The 27,916-nt window shown below is 42.1% G+C and overlaps 1 protein-coding gene across 7 annotated transcripts in view; it reads left to right on the forward strand.

Moving 5' to 3' along the window:
• LOC137347116 (tensin-3-like) overlaps positions 1-27,916 on the forward strand; it is a 547,175-nt gene that overhangs the window by 285,455 nt on the left and 233,804 nt on the right. For 5 of the 7 annotated variants that reach the window (XM_068011228.1, XM_068011236.1, XM_068011247.1 and 2 more), the window contains one exon: positions 26,297-26,338. In XM_068011228.1, the coding sequence (XP_067867329.1) occupies positions 26,297-26,338 (42 nt within the window). Of the gene's footprint in view, positions 1-16,858; positions 16,963-25,975; positions 25,995-26,296; positions 26,339-27,916 lie in introns of those variants that run through there. The other 2 variants (XM_068011273.1, XM_068011281.1) reach the window with 2 other exon arrangements.

Below are 27,916 nucleotides of genomic sequence, written 5' to 3' on the forward strand. Positions count from 1 at the left end.
TCTATCTACTGTGTTGTAGGTATCCAGCATTGATGTACAAATTATCTGTACATAATATTCAAACTGTAAACATTTGCCCTCCAGATGCATTATGGAGGGGAGAGAAAAGACAACTTCTGCTTTTAGAAACAGAATTTTACATTTTAGATACTTTTGGATAGCCTGTTGAAAAACCAAAGCCAGGCTGGTAGCAAACTAGATTCTTTAGGGACAGTATTTTGGCATGTGCATACCAATAAAAAAGCACCTACATAACAGCCATGTTGGGAAAGTCATACAGAAGGACCAGTGACTGCCTTCAGAATTGCAGGTAAAAAGTACACTGAAGGGAAATGGGGAAAGAAAAACACATTTATATTGAGTACAATATCAGTTCTCAAGTCAAACACTTGAGGGTGCTCCTGCTACTGCATGATATTCTTAGTGCCAGTCTGCATACTTTATTCTATCCTAAGCTTATCTTGAGTCCCGATTCACACCTCCCTGTCAGGTACCGTAATTATCTCTCCAGCCTGTAACTTCTGTTGCTTTAATACTGCACATTTTTTGGATTGGTGTAGCAACCTCCTGAACAAAAGGTGAGCACCAAAACTTTATACCAATGAGCACCCGCCATTTTAGACTAATGACGATGAGGTAACCAGAGTTGTTTACAGCATGATGTGGCTGAGCTCTCTGGTGCAATTCAAAACTAATTTTACTGCCCCGGCTATCTCCCCATAGCCCTATACGTTCTTCTGCTTCATATGTTTATCTATTTTCCCTTGAAAGATGCAGTGGTCTTTGCGTCAATCCTTGATGTGTTCTTGCAGCTGGATGTCAATGATATAAAAGCAGCTGGTTAAAAAGCTTCACTAATGATTAAAAATAGCTGACTTTTGGCCTAAAATGACTGCCTTTGTGGCATTGCCGTATGGAACCTCTTCTGCTTTGGTCGGAATTGAAACTCCCAAGTTGAATAAGAGGAAAATTCAGAGGAACTTGACCATAATAGTATTGATAAAGCAGAGAGCAAGAGCGATTGTGATGGAGAGAAAAAGGCTAGAGGTGAAAGAAAGGTCAAAATAGTTACCTTATTTCATATCCTGGAGGGAGATTAAATGTCTACAAAAGGCAAAGGATTATCCCTTTGGTATACGTACCAGTATCTTTAATTTTTCACAACATTTTCTTGACAGCTATGTAGTAGACATGAGAGAACAGGATCAGTTATTGCAGTCTAACTGACTAATTTGTCGCAAGTAAAACTCATAATCTGAAGTCATGACATAACTTTCTTTTTTTCAAAATAAAACAAAATGAAGAACCAACTCAAAGATGAGATCTGGAAGAAAGCAGAAAGTGAGCTCTGTAAGTGATCAGATCGAGCAGCTTTCAGCACAAATTATGCACCTCCTATCGTTGTAGAGTTGAGAAATGGTGACAATACCTATCCCCATTTAAATGATAGACCTCGGGGAGCTTTGTTTTACACAGATAGCATGCACTCCCCTGCCTCTGTGGAAGTGAGTACCAGACAATAAATTTTTTTTTTTAATCTCTGGATTTCACCATTAAAAAACTGCCACATATAAGATGAATGTCACGTTGTTCTTTGTGTATTATGGCGCGCTGTTAACTTCGAATGTTTTCCATAATTCATTTTGTTCTGCATCAAGCTTTTTGTTGTTTTCACTCAAGTCACAAGTGATCTTCAAAACTGGTTTAGAGATGTTTTTCGGGTGAATCATCTAATCAAATCAAACATAAGGGCAAATACATCATAACTGATGATTAAAATTGTTTCTCCAGCTAATAATAGGATCATAGTGAAAGGAAAAATTGCTATTAGTTTTGATTTCCTGTCCACTTCAATGTTTCCCATGAGATTGAATTTTGTTGCCCTTTATCTTGTAAAGGTGCATGACCTTGGCTGTCAAAAGTGCAGATGGCCAAATATAGCACTGCTAAGAAACACATGTTCTAAGCTTTTGGCAGTGGATATAATTACAGAATACAATCAGGAAACTGGAATGATTTGTAATTCTTTAGTTAACAAGCATTCTGTGTAGTTGGATGTAATTAGCCATGCAATTGGAGATCACCTTCAAAATGTTTGTTTTTCTTTTGGAAAAATAGCTGAGCTGAAGGTTTAGCACCTGCTTAGTGGTGTAAATACATATTGGAAACTTTAGAATAGATTCACAAGGGTTGCACTGTTATTCAATATGCCACAGAAACATGACCATTTCAATAGTCAATTGCCTTAATTTATCATGACTAATAATTTGCACTTAAATAATCGGGACAATTTTTATTTCAGGGATGGCTTATCACAATTTTGTGTTACATAAAATGTGGAGGTACTTTTCATATCTACCGGGGGCTAAATTTGATAGCCCTGGAAAACAGGCACGGTGATCGTGATGCATGATTGACTCGCTCCCGTTGACTGTTACGTAGACAGCCTGTTAATTTTGTGCTACCTTCTGTTTTAAATGATTTCAGCGACCAGCCACCATACTGCTGATTTACTGGACGCCAGAGCACGGGGTAATATCATGAGTGGCTAGCACCAGTTAAAGCTAGCCTGCATCTATAAAAGGGGAGGTGCATTGTGGCTGGAGCAGGTGCTGTCAGTTTTGCAGGAAGTGAATCTGACCTGTGAAACATTAAAGAAATGGCATAATATAGAGAGTGGAACTAACAGGTTTTCAGATACTGCAGTGGATGCCTTATGGAGAAGGTGCAGAGTAAGAGAGGTGTCTCGTATCCTGAAGGGGCCAGGAGGCCCTTCAGACATGCACTCGAAAGGCAGTCAAAGCAGGTAGCCATGGAGGTCAATGCTAGGAGTCAGGCCCTCAGGACTTGGATACGTAGTGCTGCAAGAAGTTCAATGACCTCACATGAACAATCAAGGTCAGTGAATATATCTTCAAATGCCATATTCTACCAACTGAACCATTAGCTCAGACACACTTCAATTCACCACACTCCCATCACTTGACTATCAGCAATCCATATCAGTCAGGACTCATACCTGACGTTCATATACTTCATTGCACCCTCACACAGCACTGCCACATCTCAGAGTTATTCAAGCATGACAGCCACAGCAGCCAAACAGATTGCATAACACCCACAGACACACTTCCCTCTCTCTTGCAGGACAAGGTGCGGAACCGGAGGAGGAGAAGTATATCTGCAGGTTCTGATCCCCATGCAGAACAGGGTGCTGGCCAATATTGGGATACCCATTGCTGAGGCTGTGGCTAATGGAAGGGCTGAACTCTGATGAAAGGTCACTGACCTGAAACGTTTACTCTACTTCTCTCTCCACAGATGCTGCCAGACCCGCTGAGTATTTCCAGCATTTCTTGTTTTTATTTCAGATTTCCAGCATCTGCAGTATTTTGCTTTTACCCATTTATTCCTAATCTCTACTTCCTGTCCATTAACCAATCCTCAATCCATGCTAATATATTACCCCAAATCCCTTAAGCCCGAATTTTGTGTAATAACCTCTTGTGAGGTACCTTATCGGATGCTTTTTGAAAATGCAAATACACTACATCCATTGGTTCCCCTTATCAACCTTGCTAGTTACGTCCTCAAAAACTCTAACAGATTTATCAAACATGATTTCCCTTTCATAGATCTGTGTTGACTCTGCCCAATCATGTGATGATTTTCCAAGTGCCATGTTATCACATCCCTAATAATGGATTCGAGTAATTTCCCCATGACTGACATCAGGCTAACTGGCCTATAGTTCCCTGTTTTCTCTTTCCTGCCTTTCTTGAACAGTGGAATTACATTTGCTGTCTTCCAATCCATGGGGACCATACTAGAATCTAGGGAATTCTGGAAAATAAAAAAAAAAATGCGTCCTCTATCTCTGTAGCTACCTCTTCTAAACCCTAGGGTGCAGGCCATCAGGTCCAGGGGATTGGTTGGCTTTTAGTCCCATTAATTTCTCCAGTACTATTAAGTTCCTCATTTTCGTAGACCCCGTTCCCTGTTACTGCGAGAATGTTTTTTGTGTCTTCTACTGTGAAAACAGATAAAAGAATTGTTTAAGAACTCTGCCATTTTCTTATCCCCCATTTATTGTTTCTCCTGTTTCTTCCCCTAAGGAGCTCGTGTTTATTTTTGTTAATCTGTTCCTTTTTACATACCTACAGCAGCTTTTGCAATCTGTTTTTATGTTTCTAGCATCTCCTATTTTCTCTTTCTTTATCAATTTCTTTGTCATCCCTTGCTGAATTTAAAAATCCTCCCAATCCTCAGGCTTACTATTCTTTTTGATAATATTCTAAGCCTTTTCCTCTAATCTAATACTATCTTTAACTTCTCTTATTAGGCACGGTTGGACCACTTTTTGCCTCTGGCATTTATTGCTGGTTACTGGTATTGGAGTGGGGTGAGTTGCTCAAGGACAGCCCGGTCAGAAAGTTCCCTCCTCTGTTCCTCCTCATAATGCTCTTGATCCTGAACTACTCACTGTTTACTGGTGGGAAGGGCTGTTCCCTCATGATGGTGAGGTTGTGCAGCATGCAGCAGACCACAACAAATCTTGACACCCAATCTGCCAAGCACTGCAGGGCTCCTCAAGAGTGGTCCAGGCAGTGGAAGCAATGTTTCAGTCTGCTCCATCACATTTTGTGTCGCAGCATAGCTTTCAATGTGTACATGCTGCACATGTATGCATTGCAGATACACGAGTCATCAGCCATGTGGTCAGTGGATAACCTTTGCCACCCAGTAGCTGCACTTTGGTTTGGTGTGGTGGCTCAAATGCATCTGGTACAGCAGACAGGCACAAAGTGAAGACATCTCCACTGCTGCCAGGACCTGCATGGACCCACATGATTCTTTACGTATGGTCACATACCAGTTGGGTCCTGGTACAGGGAAGAGTTGACATGCAGTGTCCACAAAGTGATGTGCATGCATTCAATGGCACCCTGCACCACAGGAAAGCCTGCAATCCAAGAGAAGCTCATGATTGTTGAGGATGCAATATATTGGCTCTCAATGAATAGAGGGTGTCAGTGACCTCCCTCATGCAACAGTGTGAGATGTTGCAAATACCTCCAGCTCGAACCTGAAAGGAACCAGATGGATAAGAGTTCATGTGCAATGTAGTCCTTGTCTTGCTCTGAGGTTGCAGTTGTGGTTGCAGCAGGTGGTAGGTTTCAGTGAGGACATTTTCACTGAAGCGCAGACATTGCACACTTTGTTCCTTGCTGTAGTTCAGGTAGGAGAATTGCTTCCTGAACACCCCAGGTGGATCTGGGCTCCTGCTGAGAGCTCTTCTCCCCTTCCTCTTCTTTCTCTTCCAGCAGCTTGGTCTGCTTCGTGTGTCCACTGTTCATTCTCCCAGTCATGCTGTATTCCATGGGGAATGGCTACTAGTGCACCCATGTCTGGGAGCAACTGGTTTGTGCAGAAGCCTTGAAGTCAGCAAAAAGTCCTTCTACACCACTCCCTGAAAACATTTGCAACATTACGCAACTATCAAGGGCACCAAACACTATGGGATCGAAGCAACAGCCAGAAGAAACCAACCAACAACTAACTTGTAAGTTGTTGATCCCTTTACATCTTTCCTATTACTGAACGCATGTTTAGCCGTGCGAGGTTACAAGTGGACGTTAGTCGGAGCTTTAAGCGCCAAATGCCACTTCTTCTTCTTTGGCCGCCTTGTCTTGAAAGACGATGGGTAAGCGCCCAGAGGTTGTTAGTGCTTTGTGAAGCAGTGCCTGGAGTGGCTACAAAGGCCAATTCTAGAGTGACAGACTCTTCCACAGGCGCTGCAGATAAAATTGATTGTCGGGGCTGTTACACAGTTGGCTCCCTCCTTGCACTTCTGTCCTTTTTCCTGCCAACTGCTAAGTCTCTTTGACTCGCCACTCTTTAGCCCCGCCTTTATGGCTGTCCGCCAGCTCTGGCGATCGCTGGCAACTGACTCCCACGACTTGTGATCAATGTCACAGGACTTGATGTTGCGTTTGCAGACGTCTTTAAAGCGGAGCCATGGACGGCCGGTGGGTCTGGTACCAGTGACGAGCTCATTGTACAATGTGTCCTTGGGGATCCTGCCATCTTCCATGCGGCTCACATGGCCAAGCCATCTCAAACGCTGCTGGCTCAGTAGGGTGTATATGTTGGGGATGTTGGCCACCTCAAGGACTTCTGTGTTGGAGATACGGTCCTGCCACCTGATGCTAAGGATTCTCCAGAGGCAGCGAAGATGGAATGAATTGAGACGTCGCTCTTGGCTGACTTACGTTGTCCAGGTCTCGCTGCCGTAGAGCAAGGTACTGAGGACGCAGACTTGATACACTCGGACTTTTGTGTTCCGTGTCAGTGCGCCATTTTCCCACACTCTCTTGGCCAGTCTGGACATAGCAGCAGACGCCTTTCCCATGCGCTTGTTGATTTCTGCATCGAGAGACAGGTTACTGGTGATAGTTGAGCCTAGGTAGGCGAACTCTTGAACCACTTCCAGAGCATGGTTGCCGATATTGATGGATGGAGCATTTCTGACGTCCTGTCCCATGATGTTCGTTTTCTTGAGGCTGAAGGTGAGGCCAAATTCGTTGCAGGCCGCCGCAATCTTGTCGATGAGCCTCTGCAGACACTCTTCTGTGTGAGATGTTAATGCAGCATCGTCAGCAAAGAGGAGTTCCCTGATGAGGACTTTCCGTACTTTGGTCTTCGCTCTTAGACGGGCAAGGTTGAACACCCTGCCATCTGATCTTGCATGGAGGAAAATTCCTTCTTCTGAAGACTTGAAAGCATGCGAGAGCAGCAGGGAGAAGAAGATCCCAAACAGTGTAGGTGCGAGAAAACAGCCCTGTTTCACGCCACTCAGGATAGGAAAGGGGTCTGATGAGGCGGCACTATGCTGAATGGTGCCTTTCATATTGTCATGGAATGAGGTGATGATACTTTGTAACTTTGGTGGACATCCGATCTTTGCTAGTAGTCTGAAGAGACCATGTCTGCTGACGAGGTCAAAGGCTTTGGTATGATCAATGAAAGCAACGTAGAGGGGCATCTGTTCGCGGCACTTCTCCTGTAGCTGGCGAAGGGAGAACAGCATGTCAACGGTCGATCTCTCTGCTCGAAAGCCACACTGTGCCTCAGGGTAGACACGCACAGCCAGCTTCTGGAGCCTGTTTAAAATGACTCGAGCAAAGACTTTCGCCACTATGCTGAGCAGGGAGATTCCACGGTAGTTGTTGCACTCACTGTGGTTACCCTTGTTCTTATTGAGGGTGATGATATTGGCATCGCGCAAGTCCTGTGGTACTGCACCCTCATACCAGCACAGGCAAAGCAGTTCATGGAGTGCTGAGTGTATAGCAGGCTTGGCACTCTTGATTATTTCAGGGGCAATGCCATCCTTCCCAGGGGCTTTTCCGCTGGCTGGAGAATCAATGGCATTACTGAGTTCCGATTTTGTTGGCTGCTCGTCCAGGTCATTCATGACTGGTAGAGACTGGGCTGCATTGAGGGCGGTCTCAGTGACAAAATTTTCCCTGGAGTACAGTTCTAGGTAGTGTTCCACCCAGCGGTTAAGGCATCTGGCACGACTCACTCCAAACTTGTGTGCGCATACCATGGATGCCATTAGCGCCCAAACAATGGGCACTATCAGTCCCAATTTTGTATCATGTTTGTTTAAAAAACCCCAGTGCAGATTGAGATTTCCCATCTCCAGCACAACTGGAAAGATTTTGTTGACAACTAATTGAATGGTGGGGGGGCAATGGTGCAGTTTATTGGTGTCTCAAGGCATAATTAATAAACAAACAATACTGCATCTGTTGTGATGTGGCAGTTGAAATTATTACAGGAGTTTACCATTCATTAATCATTCTGTTTGTTTTTGCAAGAAGGGTTAAGGGAAAACATTGGTTAAGTTTGGTTAAGTTGCTCTTTTATAACTGATGAGCTCATAACAAATCCTAACTAATTGGATGAAAGTCTTCTCTCCCTATCTTATATAAAATGAATTTGGGATACATAAACCAATGTTACATGTGAATTAATTATCAGTCTCTCGCAGAGAAGCTGTAAGAAGGGGTAGTGTAGGAAACATTTATAGTGTGCACTGAGGAATGTCTTCAAGATAGCAACAATAGTTCCAATGTATGCTTGCAGACTCGAATATTTTTAATTGCATTTGAGAGCTTTCACAGTGTTATGGGCTGAATCTTACTAGCCCTCCAGCATCGGGGGTCGTGGCAGGTAAAGGTGTGCAAAGGAAACCCGACAGAGCCCGAATGCCGGACCCGAAAGCCTGACATGACCCGGCCCGAACCCAACGCATGTCGGGACCCACCGGGGTCGGGTGAGATAGCAGGCCTTTACCCATGTACTGATGTAAAGGCCTGCTACCCGACCCGACCCTGACGGGATCCGACGGCACGTGTCGGATTTGGGCCGGGTCATGTCGGGCTTCCGGGTCCGGCATTCGGGCTCTGTCGGGTTTCCTTTGCACACTTTTAGTGGCGGGGAGCCTGGAAGATTCTTGCGGGAGAGGCCAACCACGGTGCCCGATGCCGAGAAGGACCTGCTGCACTTTACTAGCGGTGGTGAGGCCTCGGTGCGGCTGTGGGGCCTTCATTTTAATATTAAAACTAAGTTAAAAAGATGCAAATTAACTTAACTTGCCCCTGTGGCAGCCCCACAATGATATTCACTGGTGGGGAAGGGGGGAGCAGTGAGATTGTCAGTGCAGGAGGTGGGGGGGAGGTTGAGGTAGGGGGCGGTGGCGGGGAGCGGGGAAAACACTTTTTATTGGCTGTGGGGATGGTGGGAAGGGGTTGAAGGGCAAATGTTACGAGGTTGTGAGGGAAAGTCCAGTTTGGGAATAAAGTTCATTTTGGTGATATGTGCCCAAAAATAAACATTTGTGGGTGTGGTGGGGGAAAGGGCCACCAGCATTTATTTAAATTTTTTAAAATAATGCAACATAATATAACTTTAAAAATTAAAATTTCTTCTAAGGGCTTGAAGCCCTTTAAAAGTGGCACTGGACGCCATTGCCAGGGATGGAGTAGCCGCCCCCTCAATGTCATCAGGGGAAGCTGCTCTGCTCCCTCCATTTAAGTGAGTCCCTGCACGAAATATCGTGGGGGCTCAGCGACTGTGCATCCGCGCAGGAAGGACGGCAAAATCAGAGTGCGCCGCTGCAATTTGTGGCGCGCTCATAAAAATCAGCCTCAAAGGTGGATCAGGATTGGGCCATTCAGCTCCTTGAGCCTGTTTCACCATGCAGCTAGATTCTGGCTGATCTGTTCCTGAACTCCATTTACTTGCCTTGGTTCCATATCCCATCATACAATTAAACAACAAAAGTCTGTGAGTTTTGGCATTTTCAATTGGCCTAGCCTTGACAGCTTTTTTGCAGCAAGGGTTACACTCTTCCACTATCAATTTGTGCGAAGAATTGCTTCCTGAGATCACCCTTGAATGGCTTAGCTCTAATTTTAAGGGTATGCCCCCTTGTTCTGGACTCTCCCACAAGAGGAAAGATTTTCTCCCTATGTAACCAAATTCTTTAATCACCATAAACACGTCAATTAGATCACCCCCCTTAATCATCTATACTCAGGGAATGCAAGTTTTGTCTGTGCAACCTGTCCTCATAATTTAAACCATTTAGCTGTGGTGGTATTCTGGTAAATCTGCACTGCACTCTTTCTAAGGCCACGATATCCTTTCTGAAGTGAGGTGCCTAGAACTGAATGCAGTACTCCAGATACACAGCCTTTGACTGTACAGTATGATGAGAATTAAGAGGATATGTATTCATATGTAAAGGTTTATTCTATGTTTTAGGGTCATTAATCATTAGCAACTAGCCCATGGGGTTGTATTTTGTTTCGGAAATAGAAATACAGCAATTAATATACTTTTTGTAATTGCAGGAAGGAGTTAGCGGCTAAGACCTAGTGCAACAGCACCAAGGAAAGAAACACATCAAATTATTTGGTCAAAATCATGGGTTATGAATGAGTGATATTTGTAGATGACTTACTTGGTTACTCTCCAGTAGTTACCATCAGTGTGCTTAGAATAAGTCATGTGAATTGTAAAATACATGATTACGAGAAACAAGAGTCAAATGATTACATGTAGCTGAATCGTGAAGTCCAGAAGAGTTTCTCTTTCACTAGCATTTTTGGGCTGGGTCCAGTTCTGGAACATTCTCTTCTTGAGATTGCTGATGTGACCCTGAGTTCATGCTGCAGTAAATAATCTAATAACTGCAGCAACAACAATTTTTCCCTGTTTACTTTTCCTCTTATTGAAACTAATGATTTTTAAAAGAGTATTATCATGTGTAGAGCGTAAGTACATTAGAAATAAGAGCAGGAGTGGTTTTACAACTCCTTGAGGGTGCTCTGCCGTTCAATAAAAATGTGTCTGATGTTCGACCTCAAAACCACTTTCCTGCCTGATTCCCATATCTCTTGGAGTCCAAAATTCTGTCGATTTCAGCCTTGAAAATAGTTGATGACTCCATCTCCACTGCCCTAAGTGATAGAGAATTCCAAAGATATCCTGGTGTACTGACACAGAAAAAGAATCTTCCAAGTTACTTTACCTTGATGACCATGCTTTTTTAAACTGAATTATCAAATATATAAATACTGAATGCCATTATATGAATCAGTAAAACTAAATTATCCTTTTGCTATTTCCCAATTTTTTGAAAATTTGTCAGTCTGAATTACTGATATATTGTTATTAGAAAATAAATGAGCAGGAAACTGTGGGCTGGCTTGTGCAGAAGTGGAGGACCTTGGCTTATGTATTTACTGTGAACGCACTGAATGATACTTAGACTTTTTCTCCCAATTTCATAAAGCTAAAGGCCCGGAATTTGTAGTAACAAAAGTGGTGAAGTTGTCAGCGTTCGCTATTATTACTGTGTAAAATTGACAGCAACTTCTGGCCTCCACACGTGCAGATAAACATGGAAATCGAGAAGTTGCTGTCAACAATGCCGCGCTGCTCCACAGGGTGCGCTGTTGCAGTCATTGCACATGGCATCATTAGAAATCAGTGATTTGACATGAACTTCAAGTACTACAGGTGAAAGGTCACTGACCTAAAACGTTAACTCTGCTTCTCTCTCCACAGATGCTGCCAGACCTGCTGAGTATTTCCAGCACTTTTTGTTTTTATTCCAGAGATTAATTGATTGAATAAAACAGATGGAGTTAAATGTGAGCAAGTGTGAAATTACCTCGTTTGGATCTGAGCAAGACAAATCAGAATAAATAGATGAGGAATGAGGGGTAGAGAGGACAGTTGAGAATGCTGTTTAAAAAAGGCATACAGAATTCTTGGCTTAATAAATAGAGAAATAGAATACAAAAGTAAAAACATTATGCAAAACATTTAAAAAATACTGGTTCGGTCCCAGCTGGAGCATTGTGGCCAAGTTTGGGCATCGCACTTTTTAGGAAGGATGTCAAGGCCTTAAAGAGAGTGCACTATAGACTTTACTAGAATGATGCCAGAGATGAGGACTTTAGTTATGTTGCTAGAGTGGAGAAGCTGGTTTTGTTTTTCTTAGAGCAGGGAAGGTTAAGAGGAGATTTGATAGTTTTCAAAATCTTGAAGAGTTTTGATAGAAAATATAAGGAGAAACGATTTCCAGTGGCAGAAGGATCGGTCACCATATGACACCGATTTAAAGTGATTGGCAAAAGAGTCAAAGGTGATGTGAGGACATTTTTTTGCACACAGTGAGTTGTTGTGATCTTGAATGCATTGTCTGAATATGTAGTGGAAGCAGATTCAGCAGTAACTTTCAAAAGAGAGTTGGATAAATACTTGAAGTGGAAATATTTTGAAGAGCGATGGGGAAAGAGTCGTGATTAAGAGTGTGATTAATTAGATAGCTCTTTCAAAGAGCAAGCATAATCATGATGGGCTGAATGGCCTCCGTCTGTGCTGTATCATTCTATAATTCGATGAATACTTTCTTGTGGCAGACTAGAGCCATTGGAGGACAGGTGTCCATGTGCATAAATCACTTAAGAACTAGTGCATAAGTAATCAAAAAGGTAAATGAAATGTTAGCCTTTATCTCGAGGGGAATACACAAGTGAGGAATTGATGCCTCAATTGTACAGAGCCTTGGACAGACCCCATCTGGTGTACTACAGTCAGCCTTGGGCACCAATCCTCTGAAAAAGTATATTGGCCTTGGAGGCTGTACAGTGCAGTTATTTTTCTTTGAGTTTAGCAGGTTCAGTGATGATGTAAATTGATAGTAATTTGATTGGGTAGATGCAGAGAATTTCTTTTGATGGCGGAATCCAGAGCAAAGGGTATAATAAAATTAGAGCTAGGTCATTTCAGAGTGAAATCACAAAGTACTTTGTCAGACACAGGATGGTGGAAATCTGAACTCAATCCCTCAAAAGGCTGTGGGTGCTAAGTCAATTAAAATTTTCAAGAGAGAAATAGCTATATTTTTATCAGGTAAGATATCAAGGGGCACAGAGCTATAGTGACTAAATGCAGTTGAGGTACAGATCTATCATTTGCTGAGCACAGTACTTTTGGTTCTTATAGGTGTATTTCTTTTCATGACATCAACAAGCTCACAGTACAGATTTATGACCGTATTTGGCCTGAGACTGTTTGAACCCTCCTTCTGCTGCAGTGGAAATTGCAGTATCGATAGAATTTCTTGACAGTACAGTTACAGTAACTTATTTTGAACCTATTGTTACGACCAGGTGAGAAAGGTGTCTGGGGGTCTGTTACTCTCTTCACCTGGTCTTATTGTAACAGGGTTTAATTTTAAACACACTGTTTTTTGAGCTCCTCCTTTGTGAATTCCTGTTCACAGCTTTCCAATTATAACGCAAAGAAACCAACACATCAGGTTTTCTCAGGTTTAAAGAAGAAAGATGAAATTTTATTAAAACTTAATCGCTAATATGGTTAACGCCTACGGATATACGATGCGTCCACGCTAGTATGCGCACGAGATATGCATATGCAAATAGGGGCAGAAAAGAGGAGAGGAAAATATAGTAGAGAGGGGTTTGAGGCAATATCAGAAGAGTTTCTTGTTTACTGTGCTTTGAGCTCACTTGATTGTAGGTTGTCTTGCTGTTCATCAGTGCCTAGTGTTCTACTTAAACCTTGTTCACGTAGGAGACTTTTCTCCCTCGAGGTTTGCGTGTTTTCACAAGATTCAGTTCGGTGGGAAAGAGATGGAGGCAGGTAGGACTGGAGAGTTTCTCCTTCAGTTCCAGGAGCACATGGCTTTCTGAGTTAAATCCTCTGTTGGAAGTTCAAATTCAAAACCTCCAACAGTCAGTCATGTGACCAAAACTGGTCTGACCACTACTTCTGTGTATTGGGGAAACAACGACTGGGTCCCCATTGTTCCAACACTGTCGGTTACAATGCAAATATCTTTCCAGTCAGGGGCTTGCAATTTTAAGTTTTAATTGTTCGTGTGGTGAAATCATGTGTGCCTCATTCTTGGCAGGTGGGGAGTTTGCCTGACACCTTTTTTTGCAATTGGTCACATAAAGTAACTTGTAGTATGTATGATCATCTGACCTGTTGATTAGCGACACTGAAACTGCTATGACAGTGTTTTTCTCAGTTGCCATAAAAAAATTACACCGTTCCACTGCAAAAAGTAAAATAATTCTATGTAGTTTGGTTGCTACTTTAGTTTAAAATATGATTACATTTATTTGCAACTAAATGTTTGACAGTTTTTCTGTTTCAATTTGTAACTGATTGTAATGTTTGGTTTCTTTAAATAAAAAACGTCAACACACATTTATATGTGCCCTTAATGTTGGAAAGCATCTTAACATGCTTGACAGGAGTATAATCAGACAAAAATTACACCAGACCATTGAAGGAGATATTAGGATGTGTGAATAACAATTTGATTGAAGACGTAGCTTTTTAGGAGTGTCTCTTAGGAGGAGATAAGTAAAAAGGTTAGAGGCTGGACAGGCTCCAAAGGTAAGGTGAAAGGAGTAGGTGCTGAACAGGAGGTTAGAGTTGGAGGAACCAAGAGATCTTGGAGGGTTGTGTGGCTGATGGCAGTTACAGAGATAGGGAGGATCAAGGCCATGGAAGAATTTGAACAAAAGGATGAAAATGTTAAAATCCAGGCATTAGTGGACCAATAGCCAATGTAGGTCAACGTGTGCAGGGGACTTTGTGTAGGTTAGAGTACCAGCAGCCGAGTTTTGAATTAACCCAAGTATATGGGAGACCAGCTGGGAGAGTTAAGTCTGGAGGTAACAAAAGCAGCAGATAAGCTGGGGCAGTGGTGGAGCCAGGCTCTGTTATGGAAGTGGAAGTATGTGTATTTTTAGATGGAGAGGCTATATGGTTGGAAACTCAGCTCGGGATCATTTGGAATGCCGAAGTTGCAAACAGTCTGGAATAGTGGCCAAGAAGGTGAATGGAATCAGTGGTGAGGGAAGAGAGCAATGGCAGGAGCCGAAGATAATGGCTTCAGTCTTCCCGATGTTTAATTGGAGGAAATTTCAGTTCATCCAGGAGTGGATGTCGGAGAAGGAGTTAGACTGCACTATGGCAGGACAGGGGGGTCAAGAGAGGCGATGGTGTGTTCAAGCTGGGTGTTGTCAATGTACATATGGAACCTGAGATCACTTCTTCGAATAGGATGAGGAGGGATAGTGCACCATGGTCACAGTCACAGAGAATGTCATTTTTGACTTTGATTCGAACCATTTCACTTCTTTCACAAGGGCGGGTTCCTAACTGGAGAAATTCAAACATGGTGTTGCAGCAAAGATAGGCATGGATTTGGGAAGCGACGTCACATTCAGGAATTCAGGAACTTTGGAGAGGAAAGGGAGGTTGGAGATGGGGTGGTAATTTGTAAGGACAGAGACACCCAGGATGGGTTTTTTAAGGAGTGAAGTGACAACGACACATTTGAAAGCAAGGGGGGAGTTCCTGAGGAGAGGAAACTTTTTTACAATTTCAGCTGGCATGGGGGCAGAGAGGAAAGTTTGCTTCAATCCTGGCTTAGAGCCAGGTTGGCCTCCACTTCCAGTATCTGGTTAGCCAGTACATCAGCACCAACGATACATTGGGTCCCAAGGCATGTGAGCTCAAATGTTCAGAATAACTGACCTTCCCTCTGCCACCCGACCCCTTAGTCGATTGCCTGAGAAGAGGTAGCCAGAAGCTCTGTCACTCCCTGCCCCTCACCTACAAGCAATCCAGGAAATCTTGGCTCTAGGTGGGTATAATCCAGTGGTTCTCAAACTTTTTTGTCTGCGGACCATTAAGATGGGTCAGAAAGACCCCACAGACCACCTACTGGTCCTACCCTACCTGCTTTTGCTTGGCACTGCTAAAAACTCATCAGAATTAATGTGAAGAATGGCTCTGCTTTTGATACACAAATGAGGTGATATCAGGTTCCAAGCTGGAGAGCTTCAGTTTCATGTTGGTCTCCAGGTTCAGCCAGTTCTTCCTCTGTTTTCAGCCCTATAAGTTTTGAAAATCCAAACTCGCAGTTGTATGTTGTAAGAGTAACATAAACGTTGCATATAAAACTACATTGTTGTTGCTTGCACTTATGGCGACACTTGCCGCGCTTGGAGTAGCTGGTCTGGCTGTGTGACATCATGCGAATGGTGGGGATGAGGGTTCTGATCTGTTCTCTTGTATGGTCTCGGCCGTGCATTGTGTATCAGTGACTTGTACTTTGGACCAGCTGGCGGACCACCTGGAGGACCCTTGTGGACCACCAGTGGTCCGTGGGCCACAATTTGAGAACTGCTGATTTAATCAATTCGGGGACTAGTTTCTGGCAGATTAGATGGGTTCTCACCATGTTATGGCAGGAGTCTGTGGAAACGGACATGGATTTTCAGCTCTGCAGTGTAGTGGATGGGTGGGCAGAAAGGAGTTGTAACCCTGCTTGGTTTTTCATCTCTCTAATCCAGGATCAAGAATCCAATTCTAGTGCACCAACTACCTCACTGTTTGAAGTCAGCTATCTTAGAACAGGTCAGATCTGAGCCATTTCTAGTCTGTATGACTCAGTATCTTTGTTAATGTTGTAATTTTGCTACTAACCATATAAAGTTTCTGATAGCACAAATTAGAGTCGGAAGTGAAAAGTACCTGAATGTTATAATAATGTTTGATTTGATTTTTAATCAAGTGTTTGATTGAAGTCATGAAAGAAAGAACTTGCATTCATTGAGTGACTTATCACATCTTCAGAGTAACTCAAAGTACTTTACAACCAGTAGATTACTATTGAAGTCATTGTTATATAGGGAAACCCTGCAGTCATTTTGGGCTCTGGATCCCACAAACAGCAAATTGATTTTTTTATAGTATTGTTTGAGAGAGGAAAATTGGCTCCGACACCAGGAGGACCCAAATGTTCTTCAAATGGTGCTGTGGGATCTTTATTGTCCAGGTAGCAGGCAATAATTTCAACACTTCATCCAATAGAAAAAAGCAATTTGAACAGGAGGAAACAGATGTTGTGGAATTACCCCACTGTCCTTTTACCTCTGGAATCTGCTTGCAAGTCCAGTATCACATTTTGGGATCAAAGTCTTATCTGTTTGCTAATTGTACATGTAGATGGCAATTCATTTGAAGTACATGAGGACCATGTTGCATATGAAAATGTACCCCCACCTTCAGGAAAGATGCATAAAAAATGCCTGGTCTCACAGACTGGACCTTGTTCCATTAGTAGGCTGGGCTTTAAAAAGAGTAGTGGAAATTATGGTATTTCACAATTGCATAAAAAGGAACTGTGAGGATCATGTGACAGGCAGCAAGGGCATTGGCAAGGCAACTGATAAGACTGCTTTTAACATCAGTTTGCTTTGTTGGAACAAGACTTTCTGGAATGGAAGTTAACTACAGTGTATGAGAACCATGCTTGACAGATTTAAGGTATGTGTTGAGTAGAAAAAGAAGCTGTTAAGTAAATCGGCTGCTTTCTGGGAAATTAAGATGCATAGAATATTATCAGTATTTCTGTACGGGGTGAGGAAACTTCATCTGAGGCAAATGTACCCAGTTAATTACTGATTACATGCCTGTGTACTGTTTTCTAAAAAGTCATTGTATCAGCCAGAGAGAGAGAGAGAAAAATTGAGAACAGCTAATGTTTGCTGTACATGGAATTTTCATTAATGCAACGTATTTATGTTGGTATGTTTTATATTCACATTTTCAAAGTTCATGATTTGGAATACTTTCACAGTGACAGACAAAATTCGTGCACGGTCCAGGTTCCAAGCAGCTACCATTTTCTTCTCTTTACCCATGTGATCTCCCAGGAAAATCAGTAATATGGTAGTTCTATTTGCTATATTTTATTTTTGAGTGGCAATTATTCAGTATTTGAAACTTGCTTTTTACATATTTGAAGAGGTCTTCCTATAAGTCTCTCGACAAATTCACCACAGGCTGTTAGGAGAAATGTTAAACTGGTCAAATGCTTAACAGTGAAAGAGGATTTAATATCGAGTGTAAAGCAAGGTTGTCTGACATGCAAACAATTCAGATTCATTATTATTTGGCTATTCGAATAGAATATAGATCTGCATTATCTCTTATCAGTCAAATGGGACATATTTGTAAAAGTAACTAAACTGTGAAACTCAGTGATTAACAGGCAACAGGCAATCACTCAGTGATTAACAAGCTAGACAGGAATTTTTTTTAAAAAAATGAAACATCTGAAACATTGCCAGGAGCATCTTGGTAATTCAGTAATAAAAATTCTACAATTGGCTGCTATCTGTTGAGGATTAGATACAGTGCCTCACCTTTTACGTTCCATCCCTCAAAAAACCCTTCCAAATAATTTTACTTTTACCTTGTGCGCACGCTCACTTCATTCCAAAATCTAATGCAGTTGAGACATGCTAAGTAGGATGCCTTGATAAAGATGAATAATTGAATTTATTTTCATATAATTATTGTGTGTGAATGTACTACAGTCTGTTCAGCCCAAATATTCATCTGGTGAGTTCCAAAACACTCTGAAAATGTGTTGATTGTAATTTTCAAAGCTTGCCACTTCATAGGATCCTCTCCACTGTCCTCAAAACTGAGCCAGAGTATCCTATCGGAAACCAGTGAGTCTGGAACAGAAATAATCTTAAGTGAATCTGGAATCAGATCCTTTGTTTTGCCAGTGGGTGAATCTGGGCCAGCTCTTTGTTTCTGCAACTGGGACAACTTTGCTTCTTGGCAAAAGGTGAACTCAAACCAACCCTTTTACATTGATACCAGACGAATCTGAAAGCTGTTTGTTATTGCGTAGATAAAACTAGACCACGTCTTCAACTCCTGCAGCAGGCAAACTGCTCTGAAATTCTGATTACTGTGAGCTTGAGAAAATCTTGTTGAAACAGGGAGAACACAAAAATTGGAGAATAGTGAAAATATACTCAGGAACTGCCACAATTATCACTTTCTTTCACAAGTGTAAAGAGTACTTTTTGTACTTACTACTGTTATGGACACGTGGGAAATGAGAGGAATGGTTTCTGTTTTTCACCCCTCAACTGACTGAAGACAGCTTTGTGTTTTAATGGTCAACAAACAGACAAATGACAGGTTTTCTCATAAGTTTAAAAGAAAGATAAATGTTTATTATACAACACCCGGAAATATACGCAACTTTACCCACTCTCACATGCATACAGATACACACACACACACAAGAAAATATAGAGATTAAAAGATAACGTGTTTAGGTCTGATGGTTTTAAAAGGAGTTCATTGTAAAGCTTGCTTTTTCCCTGGGGTGCAGATTTAAAATGATGCAGGCCTGCTTTTCCTTTTTTTGGTTCACTGAAAAAAAAACTTGGAAGGTTCAGGAGGACACATGCGTTGTTGCAGATTAATGTGGTTATCTCTCAATCATAGTTCAATGGTGGTATGATTTCTCAGGTATGGAGTTCAAGGCCATACTCCAGTCGCTGCCTAGATGTAGTCAAAGCTGGTAATCTTAGGCAGGGTCCTGTCTCTTTAATGACATAGGTGGATCTCCTTTGTCTCCAGAGAATGTCTCTTTTTAAAATTGCTTATCAGAAAGCAGGTTTCTGTCATGTGGCCAGAGTTTCTCTCTCATTGTTCTCATAAATAGTGTCTGATGGTGAGGCCATTGTTATACACTGGGGTCTGGGTGTCACTCATCTTCATTCCATCTTGATAGAGCTTTCACGCACATTCTCTTGAGTTTGAATTTGGAGTCAAGTCTGTAGTGCCATTGTTAACTCTATTCGTTGGAGAGAATGGGTTGTTTACATTTTAATGCCTTCTCCAAGACTTGCCAGACATGAAGATTGGCTCAGGGTTCTTGCCATTTCCATGTGATTCGCAGTACAGGATAAGGTCACCTGACCTCACCTCCATTTTGTTTTGGAGGAAAAGTGTCCATTTCGAATTTGTTTCATAAGTTCATTATATAGTTCATAATTCCTCCTTGCATGAGCATGACACAACCACCCCCTCAACTAACTGATGCTTTAAAAAGAATACCTACAAATACTCTGGTGAAAATAACAGCAATTAGAACTGACCCAACTTTGTGCTTTCACTTGAGCTAATTTTAATATTTCAGCGCATCATTTTTTTTTTGTCATTCTTTTAATTAGAAAGTAAACTACTGTATGAACAGGAAGGAAATAATGTTCATACAAACATATGAATTAGGAGCAGGAGTAGGCCACTTGGCCCCTCGAGCCTGCTGCGCCATTCAATAAGTTCAAGGCTGAACTGATTACTCCACATTTCCACCTACCCCGATAACCTTTCACCCCCTTGCTTATCAAGAATATATCTATCGCTGCCTTAGGAATGTTCAAAGACTCTGCTTCCACCGCCTTTTGAGGAAGCGAATTTCAAAGACTCACGACCCTCTGAGAGAAAAAAATTTCTTCTCATCTCTATCTTAAATAGGCAACACCTTATTTCTAAATAGTGACCCCTAGTTCTAGATTCTCCCACAAGGGGAAACATCCTTTCCACATCCGCCCTGTCAAGACCCCTCAGGATGTAAGATGTTTCAATCAAGTCACCTCTTACTCTTCTAAATTCTAGCGGATACAAGCCTACCCTGTAAAATCTTTCCTCATAAGACAGCCCGCCCATTCCAGGTATTAGTCTAATAAACCTTCTCTGTACTGCCCCCAATGCATTTACATCCTTCCTTAAATAAGGAGACCAGAACTGTACACAGTACTCCAGATGTGGTCTCACCAATGCCCTGTATAGCTGAAGCATAACCTCCCTACTTTTGTATTCAATTCCCCTTGCAATAAACGATAACATTCTATTAGCTTTCCTAATTACATGCTGTACCTGCATATTAACCTTTTGTGATTCATTCACTAGGATACCCAGATCCTCTGCAACTCAGAGCTCTGCAATCACTCACCATTTAGATAATATGCTTTTTTTTATTATTCCTGCCAAAGTGGATAATTTCCCACTTTCCCACATTATGCTATATTTGCCAGGTCTTTGCTCACTCACTTCACTTATCTATATCCCTTTGTAGCCCCCTTATATCCTTGGTCCCTTCATCTAAGTCATTTATATAAATTGTAAAAAGTTGAGGCCCCAGCACAGATCCATGTGGCACACCACTCATTACATCTTGCCAACCAGAAAATGACCCCTTTATGCCAACTCTCTGTTTCATGGTAGCTAACCAATCTTGTATCCATGCCAATATGTTTACCCCCTACACCATGAGCTTTTATTTTCTGCAATAACCTTTGATGTGGCACCTTATCAAATGCCTTCTGGAAATCTAAGTACAGTGCATCCACCAGTTCCCCTTTATCCAGAGCACATGTAATTCCCTCAAAGAACTCCAAAAATTGGTTAAACATGATTTCTCTTTCACAAAACCATGTTGACTCTGCCTGATTATCTTGAATTTTTCTAAATGTCCTGCTCTAACGTCTTTAATAATAGCTTCTAACATTTTCCCTATGACAGATGTTAAGTTAACTGGCTTGTAGTTTCTTGGTTTCTGTCTCCCTCCCTTTTTGAATAAAGGAGTTACGTTCGCTATTTTCCAATCTAACAGAACGTTCCCCGAATCTAGGGAATTTTGGAAAATTAAAACTAACACATCAACTATCTCACTAGCCACTTCTTTTAAGACCCTAGGATGAAGTCCATCAGGACCCGGGGACTTGTCAGCCCGCAGCTCCAACAATTTGTTTCGTACCGCTTCCCTGGTGATTGTAATTTTCTCAAGTTCCTTCCTCCCTTCCATTTCCTGACTTACAACTAATACTGGGAAGTTACTTGTATCCTCAATAGTGAAGACTGATGCAAAATATCTGTTCAATTCATCTGCCATCTCTTTATTATCCATTATTAATTCCCCAGACTCACTTTCTATGGAACCCACGATCACTTTGTTAACTTTTCTTTTTAAAATATCTGTAGAAACTCTTACTGTCTTTATATTTCTAGCTAGCTTTCTCTTGTACTCTAATTTTTCCTTCCTTATCAAACTTTTGGTCATTCTTTGCTGTTTTTTATATTCTGCTCATGTTAGAAAGTTACTTTGCTGTGCCTGAATGGCTTGCACATGAGCACTGAGGATGCATCATATTTAAAGCTAATTATATAGTCTATTTGTTTGTGTTGCTGATAATTCTACAACCTAAGCAGGACCAGAAGCTTTTAGAATAATCCTGGTACATTAAAGGCACAAGCTAGACAAGTGCTAGTCTATTCTAAACTACAGAAGAAACTACAGTCCTGCCTAATTATGCAGAATTGGCAAAAAATAATTAAGTGCTCCTGCAATGACTCAGTAGGTTTTACCAGTGAATAACTGTAATTTACAAACAAGCAAGATTTGAGATTTTATCTTCTCAATTAGTTGATCTCCACTGGACCAGTAATAGCGACACTGTGGTTAACCTGAGCATTCCTGAGTTCAAGAGGGGGTAAAAAATTAAGCAGGATTTCTGTACCTGATCACAATCCAATGCCCCTGCTGAATGTGTAAATGTATCGATGAAGGCGTGGACAAGTTTGGGATTGGCAGTAATGTCACCAGTGATTGAATTAACCAGCAGGTGCGCACTGCCTAGGCATACTCATGATGAATGTCAAGAGTGAGGTTATGACGAGTGACCGTCATCCACGGAACCATATTCCAAGAGTCAGTGCCAATTAGTGGTTGAAGAAACAAGTGCTAGCATAAAATGGATGCAATGTGTGACAACTTTGGGGACCAATGTCCTGTACTCAAAGGATCCCTGAAAGATGTGGAGTGGCGCAGTGGTTAGCACCGCAGCCTCACAGCTCCAGCGACCTGGGTTCAATTCTGGGTACTGCCTGTGTGGAGTTTGCAAGTTCTCCCTGTGTCTGCGTGGGTTTCCTCCGGGTGCTCCGGTTTCCTCCCACATGCCAAAGACTTGCAGGTTGATCGGTTAATTGGCCATTATAAAAATTGCCCCTAATATAGATAGGTGGTAGGGAAATATAGGGACAGGTGGGGATGTGGTAGGAATATGGAATTAGTGTAGGATTAGTGTAAATGGGTGGTTGATGGTCGGCACAGACTCGGTGGGCCGAAGGGCCTGTTTCAGTGCTGTATCTCAAAACTAAACTAGTCTAATGTCCAACCAGATATGTGTACGGGCCATTTTTCATGACTAACACAGGCACTGGCTCCCTTACATATGTAAATGAGAGGCCAACACCTCTTTCAAGCCCCCTCTGGCAAATTGGATACCATTGAATGGAGGAGGTGCTGTGTGTGGTCTGCTTGGAATTCGTCAGTGGCCTAATTAAGAGTTTAGGTTTTTTTTCAAGAGAAAATTAAAACATGCCTGTGGAGCCAGGAGGAACTTTGCTTTGAAAGGAATACTCGAAGATAAGGCTCTATGATGGCCTTAGCCTTGAGTATTTAGAAGATAAATAATTTCTCATCACTTCAGTTTTAAATCCCAAACTCACCACACTGTGGTGAACTGCAGAAAGAGAATAAACGGGATGGGGCATGGGAGAAGGGAAAAGATCATAGACCTTAGGCTGATGATGAAACATTGGGCTGGATTTTTGTTTTTGGGTCGGGACCCTGACGTCCGGAGCATTTCCAGGTCCTGACCCGGCACAATTTTTAAATGCTAAATAAGAAGTTGGCCTGGGAGTGAGTCCGGCGCCCAATTAGAGGTACCGGAAGTGTTATGGAGGTGGGAACGGTGGAAGTGAATGTAATTTTTAAAGGCAAGCGACAGCCATCGCTGGGTTTGCCACTTCCTATACAAATGAGTATAAAAATGGGATCTCAGAGGGCCTGCATCCTCTTGCAGCCATCCGCTGTGCTCCTCTGACCTCCTGCTGTCCAGGAGGTTGCATCTGCCGCAGCTCATCCTGGCTGCCCTGTCCAATATCAGAGTGGCCTGTTCCCATCTGACAATCCTCAGCATGGCTTTGTGCGTTCACCAGACCTTCCTGTGTCTACCCCAGCTGCCACAGTGATGCCAGTGGGCTCACCTCCCTCACCGCTCCCCTGCACATTTCATTGTGAGAGTAAACTCTTCCAGCTGCAGCAGTCGCCACACTGAATCACATCAGAAGCAGCTGAGCTTTATTTGATGCCTCAACTTTATTTCAGTCAGCCCTTGCCAACTTTATTTCAATCAGCCCTTTCCAACTTTATTTCAATCAGCCCTTGCCAACTTTATTTCAATCAGCCCTTGCCGTAGCCCTCAAGGCCCTCCACACTGTTCATGTCTTCCCAACCCTGTCATATTTCCCCCATGGTGTCTTCCCCATTCCCAGTCTTTAAAAATTGTTCACTGATACTGACAAGCCTGTTAATGAGCTCTTTAATGTGCTCAACAGGCAATTAATTGGAGGCGAGCACCCGACCCATTCCCTCCCTGCTGGTGGCACTTTGAAAATAGCGTTGCGGTCCAGAGGTGGTGGGACCCAGTTCCGACCTCTGGGAATGCAATATTTAAATCATGCTCGCAGCCATGCCCACAGTCAGCGGAGTTTGAAAATCCAGCCCATTGTGTTTTACACTCCCCTTCAAAAACACTATGAAGATACAACTCCCACATTAGGGGCTAACCAGCATGTGATGTAATTTCTAACACATTTATTCCACAAAGCAGTATTTTTTCCCATGATTACTTGAGCATAAGTACAAAGACATTTTCACCTCTTTACAACTCTTGACTCTCTATAAAGAACAAACCTCTTGGAGGAAGAGAGCAGAGGAAGGGGGAAAAGGGGGATAAAAGTGGAAGGAGTCGGGAGGGAGGAGTGGGTGGGAGAGAGGAGAAGGAATGGGGGAGTTTGAGGAAGGGGAGGAAGAGTAAGACTGGAGGATGGTGAGTGGAGAGGGCACAAGAGTTCCCATGGGAGTGGAAGACCAAAATAACATTGTAGTTGGTTCCCTAGCTAAAATGCTGTTCAGTGTATGGTAGGGAAATTCATGGCCAAAATGCCTCTGTGTATGTGGTTTGGGGGAAGAGGGTGGTGTTTTGGGGGAGGTGGAAGAATCCTAGGTTTTAATGTGTGTGGGTGATGGAGGTCTAGATATAGTCTGCCAGTCTGGATCTGGCTAATTAGGAATGGGGAGAGGAAATAAAGGGATGGGGCCACAGTAAAATACAGCTTTGGTGGAGGAAAATGTACCCGGTGGTGGAGGATGGGGAAATAGGGGTGAGAGAAGGTGACTGGAAAACACAGCTAAAGCAAGGTAGAGGAAATATAGTCAGTGCCAGGACAGGCATTGCTAGAGAATCCAGAATGTTGATGCAAGGATAACTGCATAGAGGATAAGATTTTGAGTACATAGAAATGGGCCACAGCTACAGTCTTTGGTACTGCCTACAATATTTTCGTAAAAAGCTCATGATTTTACAAGCTCAGAGTTGTGGAGGCAACAAGTTCCTAAAATCCTGATTTGTGTGATAGAATTTGAATGTTTTCTTTGTATTTTAAAGTTTTGGCATTAAGCGACTGTTGAAGCTTCTCAAAATATCACTGTATCTGCAAGAATTTCGTTTTCTTATCCCTGTATAATCTACATGATCACTTAATAGTTGTATTCCAGTTCTAGTACATTAATATTATACAAAGACACTAACAAGATCAATTTTCCCCTCCCTATCTTTATTACTTAGTCAAGAAGCCATTACCAGAAGAAACAGAATTTTAATATCTTTGTCTCTGCAGAGCTATGCACTTTTTCCTCTGTTTGTTTCTATGGAGTAGTGCAACATTACGGAACAGGACTTACTTCAACTTTCTTGCTCCATTTAATCAGATGATGATCTGGACAAGGTTAAAGCTGAGTGTGTACTTCCTGCAAGAACTCAATTTGTTAACTGTGGAATAGGGAATTAGAACGCCGAACTGAAGTTACACTTTCAATATCGCTTAGGCAGATCACATATTATTTGCATTATAAGAGTCATGAAATAAAAAGATCATTAGAAAAGACAAATTTCTAATCATATACACAGTAATTTTAAAATTAGGTAGGAATTGATGGGATTGCCTCAAACATGACTTTAAAAACTTTATTGCACCATTCTTTGAAAACATAGGAATTTATTTTTTGTTTTGATAACTCAAGGATGCAGTGTGCAGCTCACAGTATTATTTTTGGTAGTTGACACCTGCCGATCTTGTGATTGAAGATCAGATGGGGATGGAGAAGGAGGCGTTATGATGCTGGTTTAGAACTTTGTCTGTCAGAGCAACCTGGAAGGAAACAGTTCAACAGGGGAATTGCTGTGCAGATAGTTGAGAGGCTTCAGGTTAGTTTTCTCACGAGTTCAGTTAATCTGCAGTCTTGTCATAACAGTTGGGGGCAACTTCTGAGCCCTTCTCAGGTCACACACATAAGTGTATCAGCCAAACAGCTTTCTTCCATTTGTATTTTCCTTTGGAGCCTCGGGATACATGTAGAGGTGAGTTGGCAAAGATCCCAGACCTGCATTTGCTCTGATGATGTAGGGTTAAAACTACACGGTGCTTAGGATTATTCATTATCTGTGACACATGACTTCAGTATAAGCCTGTGAGAAGATCCTAATGTGAGTGCTGACTGAACTATAAAGTGGCAACTATTTAAATTCTCTGGAGAACTTTTCTTGAGAGAATATCAGTACTAAAAGTGACTTGTGTTTTGACAAATGTGCAATTGATAGTAAAATTGAATTTTATAATACAAATAAGTTGCAACACCAATCTCATTTCTCTTTTTTTACAGCCTGATAACTCAGATGCATTTGGAAGCCATGTAACCAGTCCGGTAGGTAATGTTTTATTTCATTATTGATTCGGAATTAATGTGACTCGCAAAAAAATAGTCCATATGTCCTTTCAGCAGTAGCAGCAATTGATTTTTAAAGAATTTTCCCCTCCATTTCTATGACTATCTTTATGGTAGGAAAACCTATATGTTTTGGCATTATTTTGTAAAATTGGCTCTTTACTGATGGGACTTATTGATTGGGAGTGTTTGGTCGGAAATTATGGGATTTGAATACAAGTTTATTTATATATTGGGTTGACCTATTTGTGGTCCTATTTTTCTTCACTAGTGGTGTAGCTCTAACACCAAACCTGTGCAGCTCCATATCATTTGAACTACTTAAAAAAATATCCTATGGCTCTGGGACTTTACACAAGACTGTTTTAAGCAGGCATTCATTCGTGTTTAATGTGGCCTGTCTCTTTAAAACTACTGCTCAGGAACTGTATTTGGAGTTGTGTAAAAAAAGCACACTAAAACATCAAGTAAAGCTAATTACTGAGGGAAATTGCTGTAGATTGACACTAAGGAGATGCCAAGTTAACAAGGTCAATAAACATTGCTAGTGAATGGCTGGCTTTCTTTTTGAAAGATTGCATTATATATCTGTATGATATCTGAAGGTTGCAGACCTGGGAGGGAGCTTGGCTGGGGGAGGAGTTACTGTGCTTGATTGTGTCAGAGATTTGATATAGATTTTAACCAAATGAACTCTTAACATTCGTAATAATTCAATTGTGCATGTGGTTCGGTCTGCCCATATTATCTGCCCATGTAACTTCTTTTAAGGAAGTTCCTACCTGTTGTTTTCCCTCACTTTTTAAAGAAAATTGTGAAGATGTTTAATCATTATTCTTTTGAACTTATTTTGCTTTTTTGGGAGGGAGGAAGGGGGTCTGGTGTAATTTTATTATTATAACCTAAATTTCATTTGGGCAGCTGGGATGACAGTTTTGTCTTTCTGATGGCACTTAGATTTTTTCATTCATTCAGGGGATGTGGGCGTCGCTGGCTAGGCCAGCATTTATTGCCCATCCCTAATTGCCCTTGAGAAGGTGGTGGTGAGCTGCCTTCTCAAACCGTTGCAGTCCATGTGGTGCAGGTACACGCACAGTGCTGTTAGGAAGGGAGTTCCAGGATTTTGACCCCGCCACAGTGAAGGAACAGCAATATAGTTCCAAGTCAGGATGGTATGTGGCTTGGAGGGGAACTTGCAGGTGATGGTGTTCCCATGCTTCTGCTGCCCTTGTCCTTCTAGGTGGTAGAGGTCGCGGGTTTGGAAGATGCTGTCGAAGGAGCCTTCGTGAGTTGCTGCAGTGCATCTTGTAGATGGTACACATTGCTGCCACTGTGCATCGGTAATGGAGAGAGTGACTGTTTAAGGTGGTGGATGGGGCGCCTATCAAGCGGGCTGCTTTGTCCTGGATGGTGTCGAGCTTCTTGAATGTTGTTTGAGCTGCACGCATCCAGGCAAGTGGAGAGTATTCCATCACACTCCTGACTTGTGCCTTGTAGATGGTGGACAGGATTTGGGGAGTCAGGAGGTGAGTTACTCGCCGCAGAATTCATAGTCTG

Source organism: Heterodontus francisci, chromosome 2 (genome assembly GCF_036365525.1).
Source record: "Heterodontus francisci isolate sHetFra1 chromosome 2, sHetFra1.hap1, whole genome shotgun sequence".
NCBI lineage: Eukaryota > Metazoa > Chordata > Chondrichthyes > Heterodontiformes > Heterodontidae > Heterodontus > Heterodontus francisci.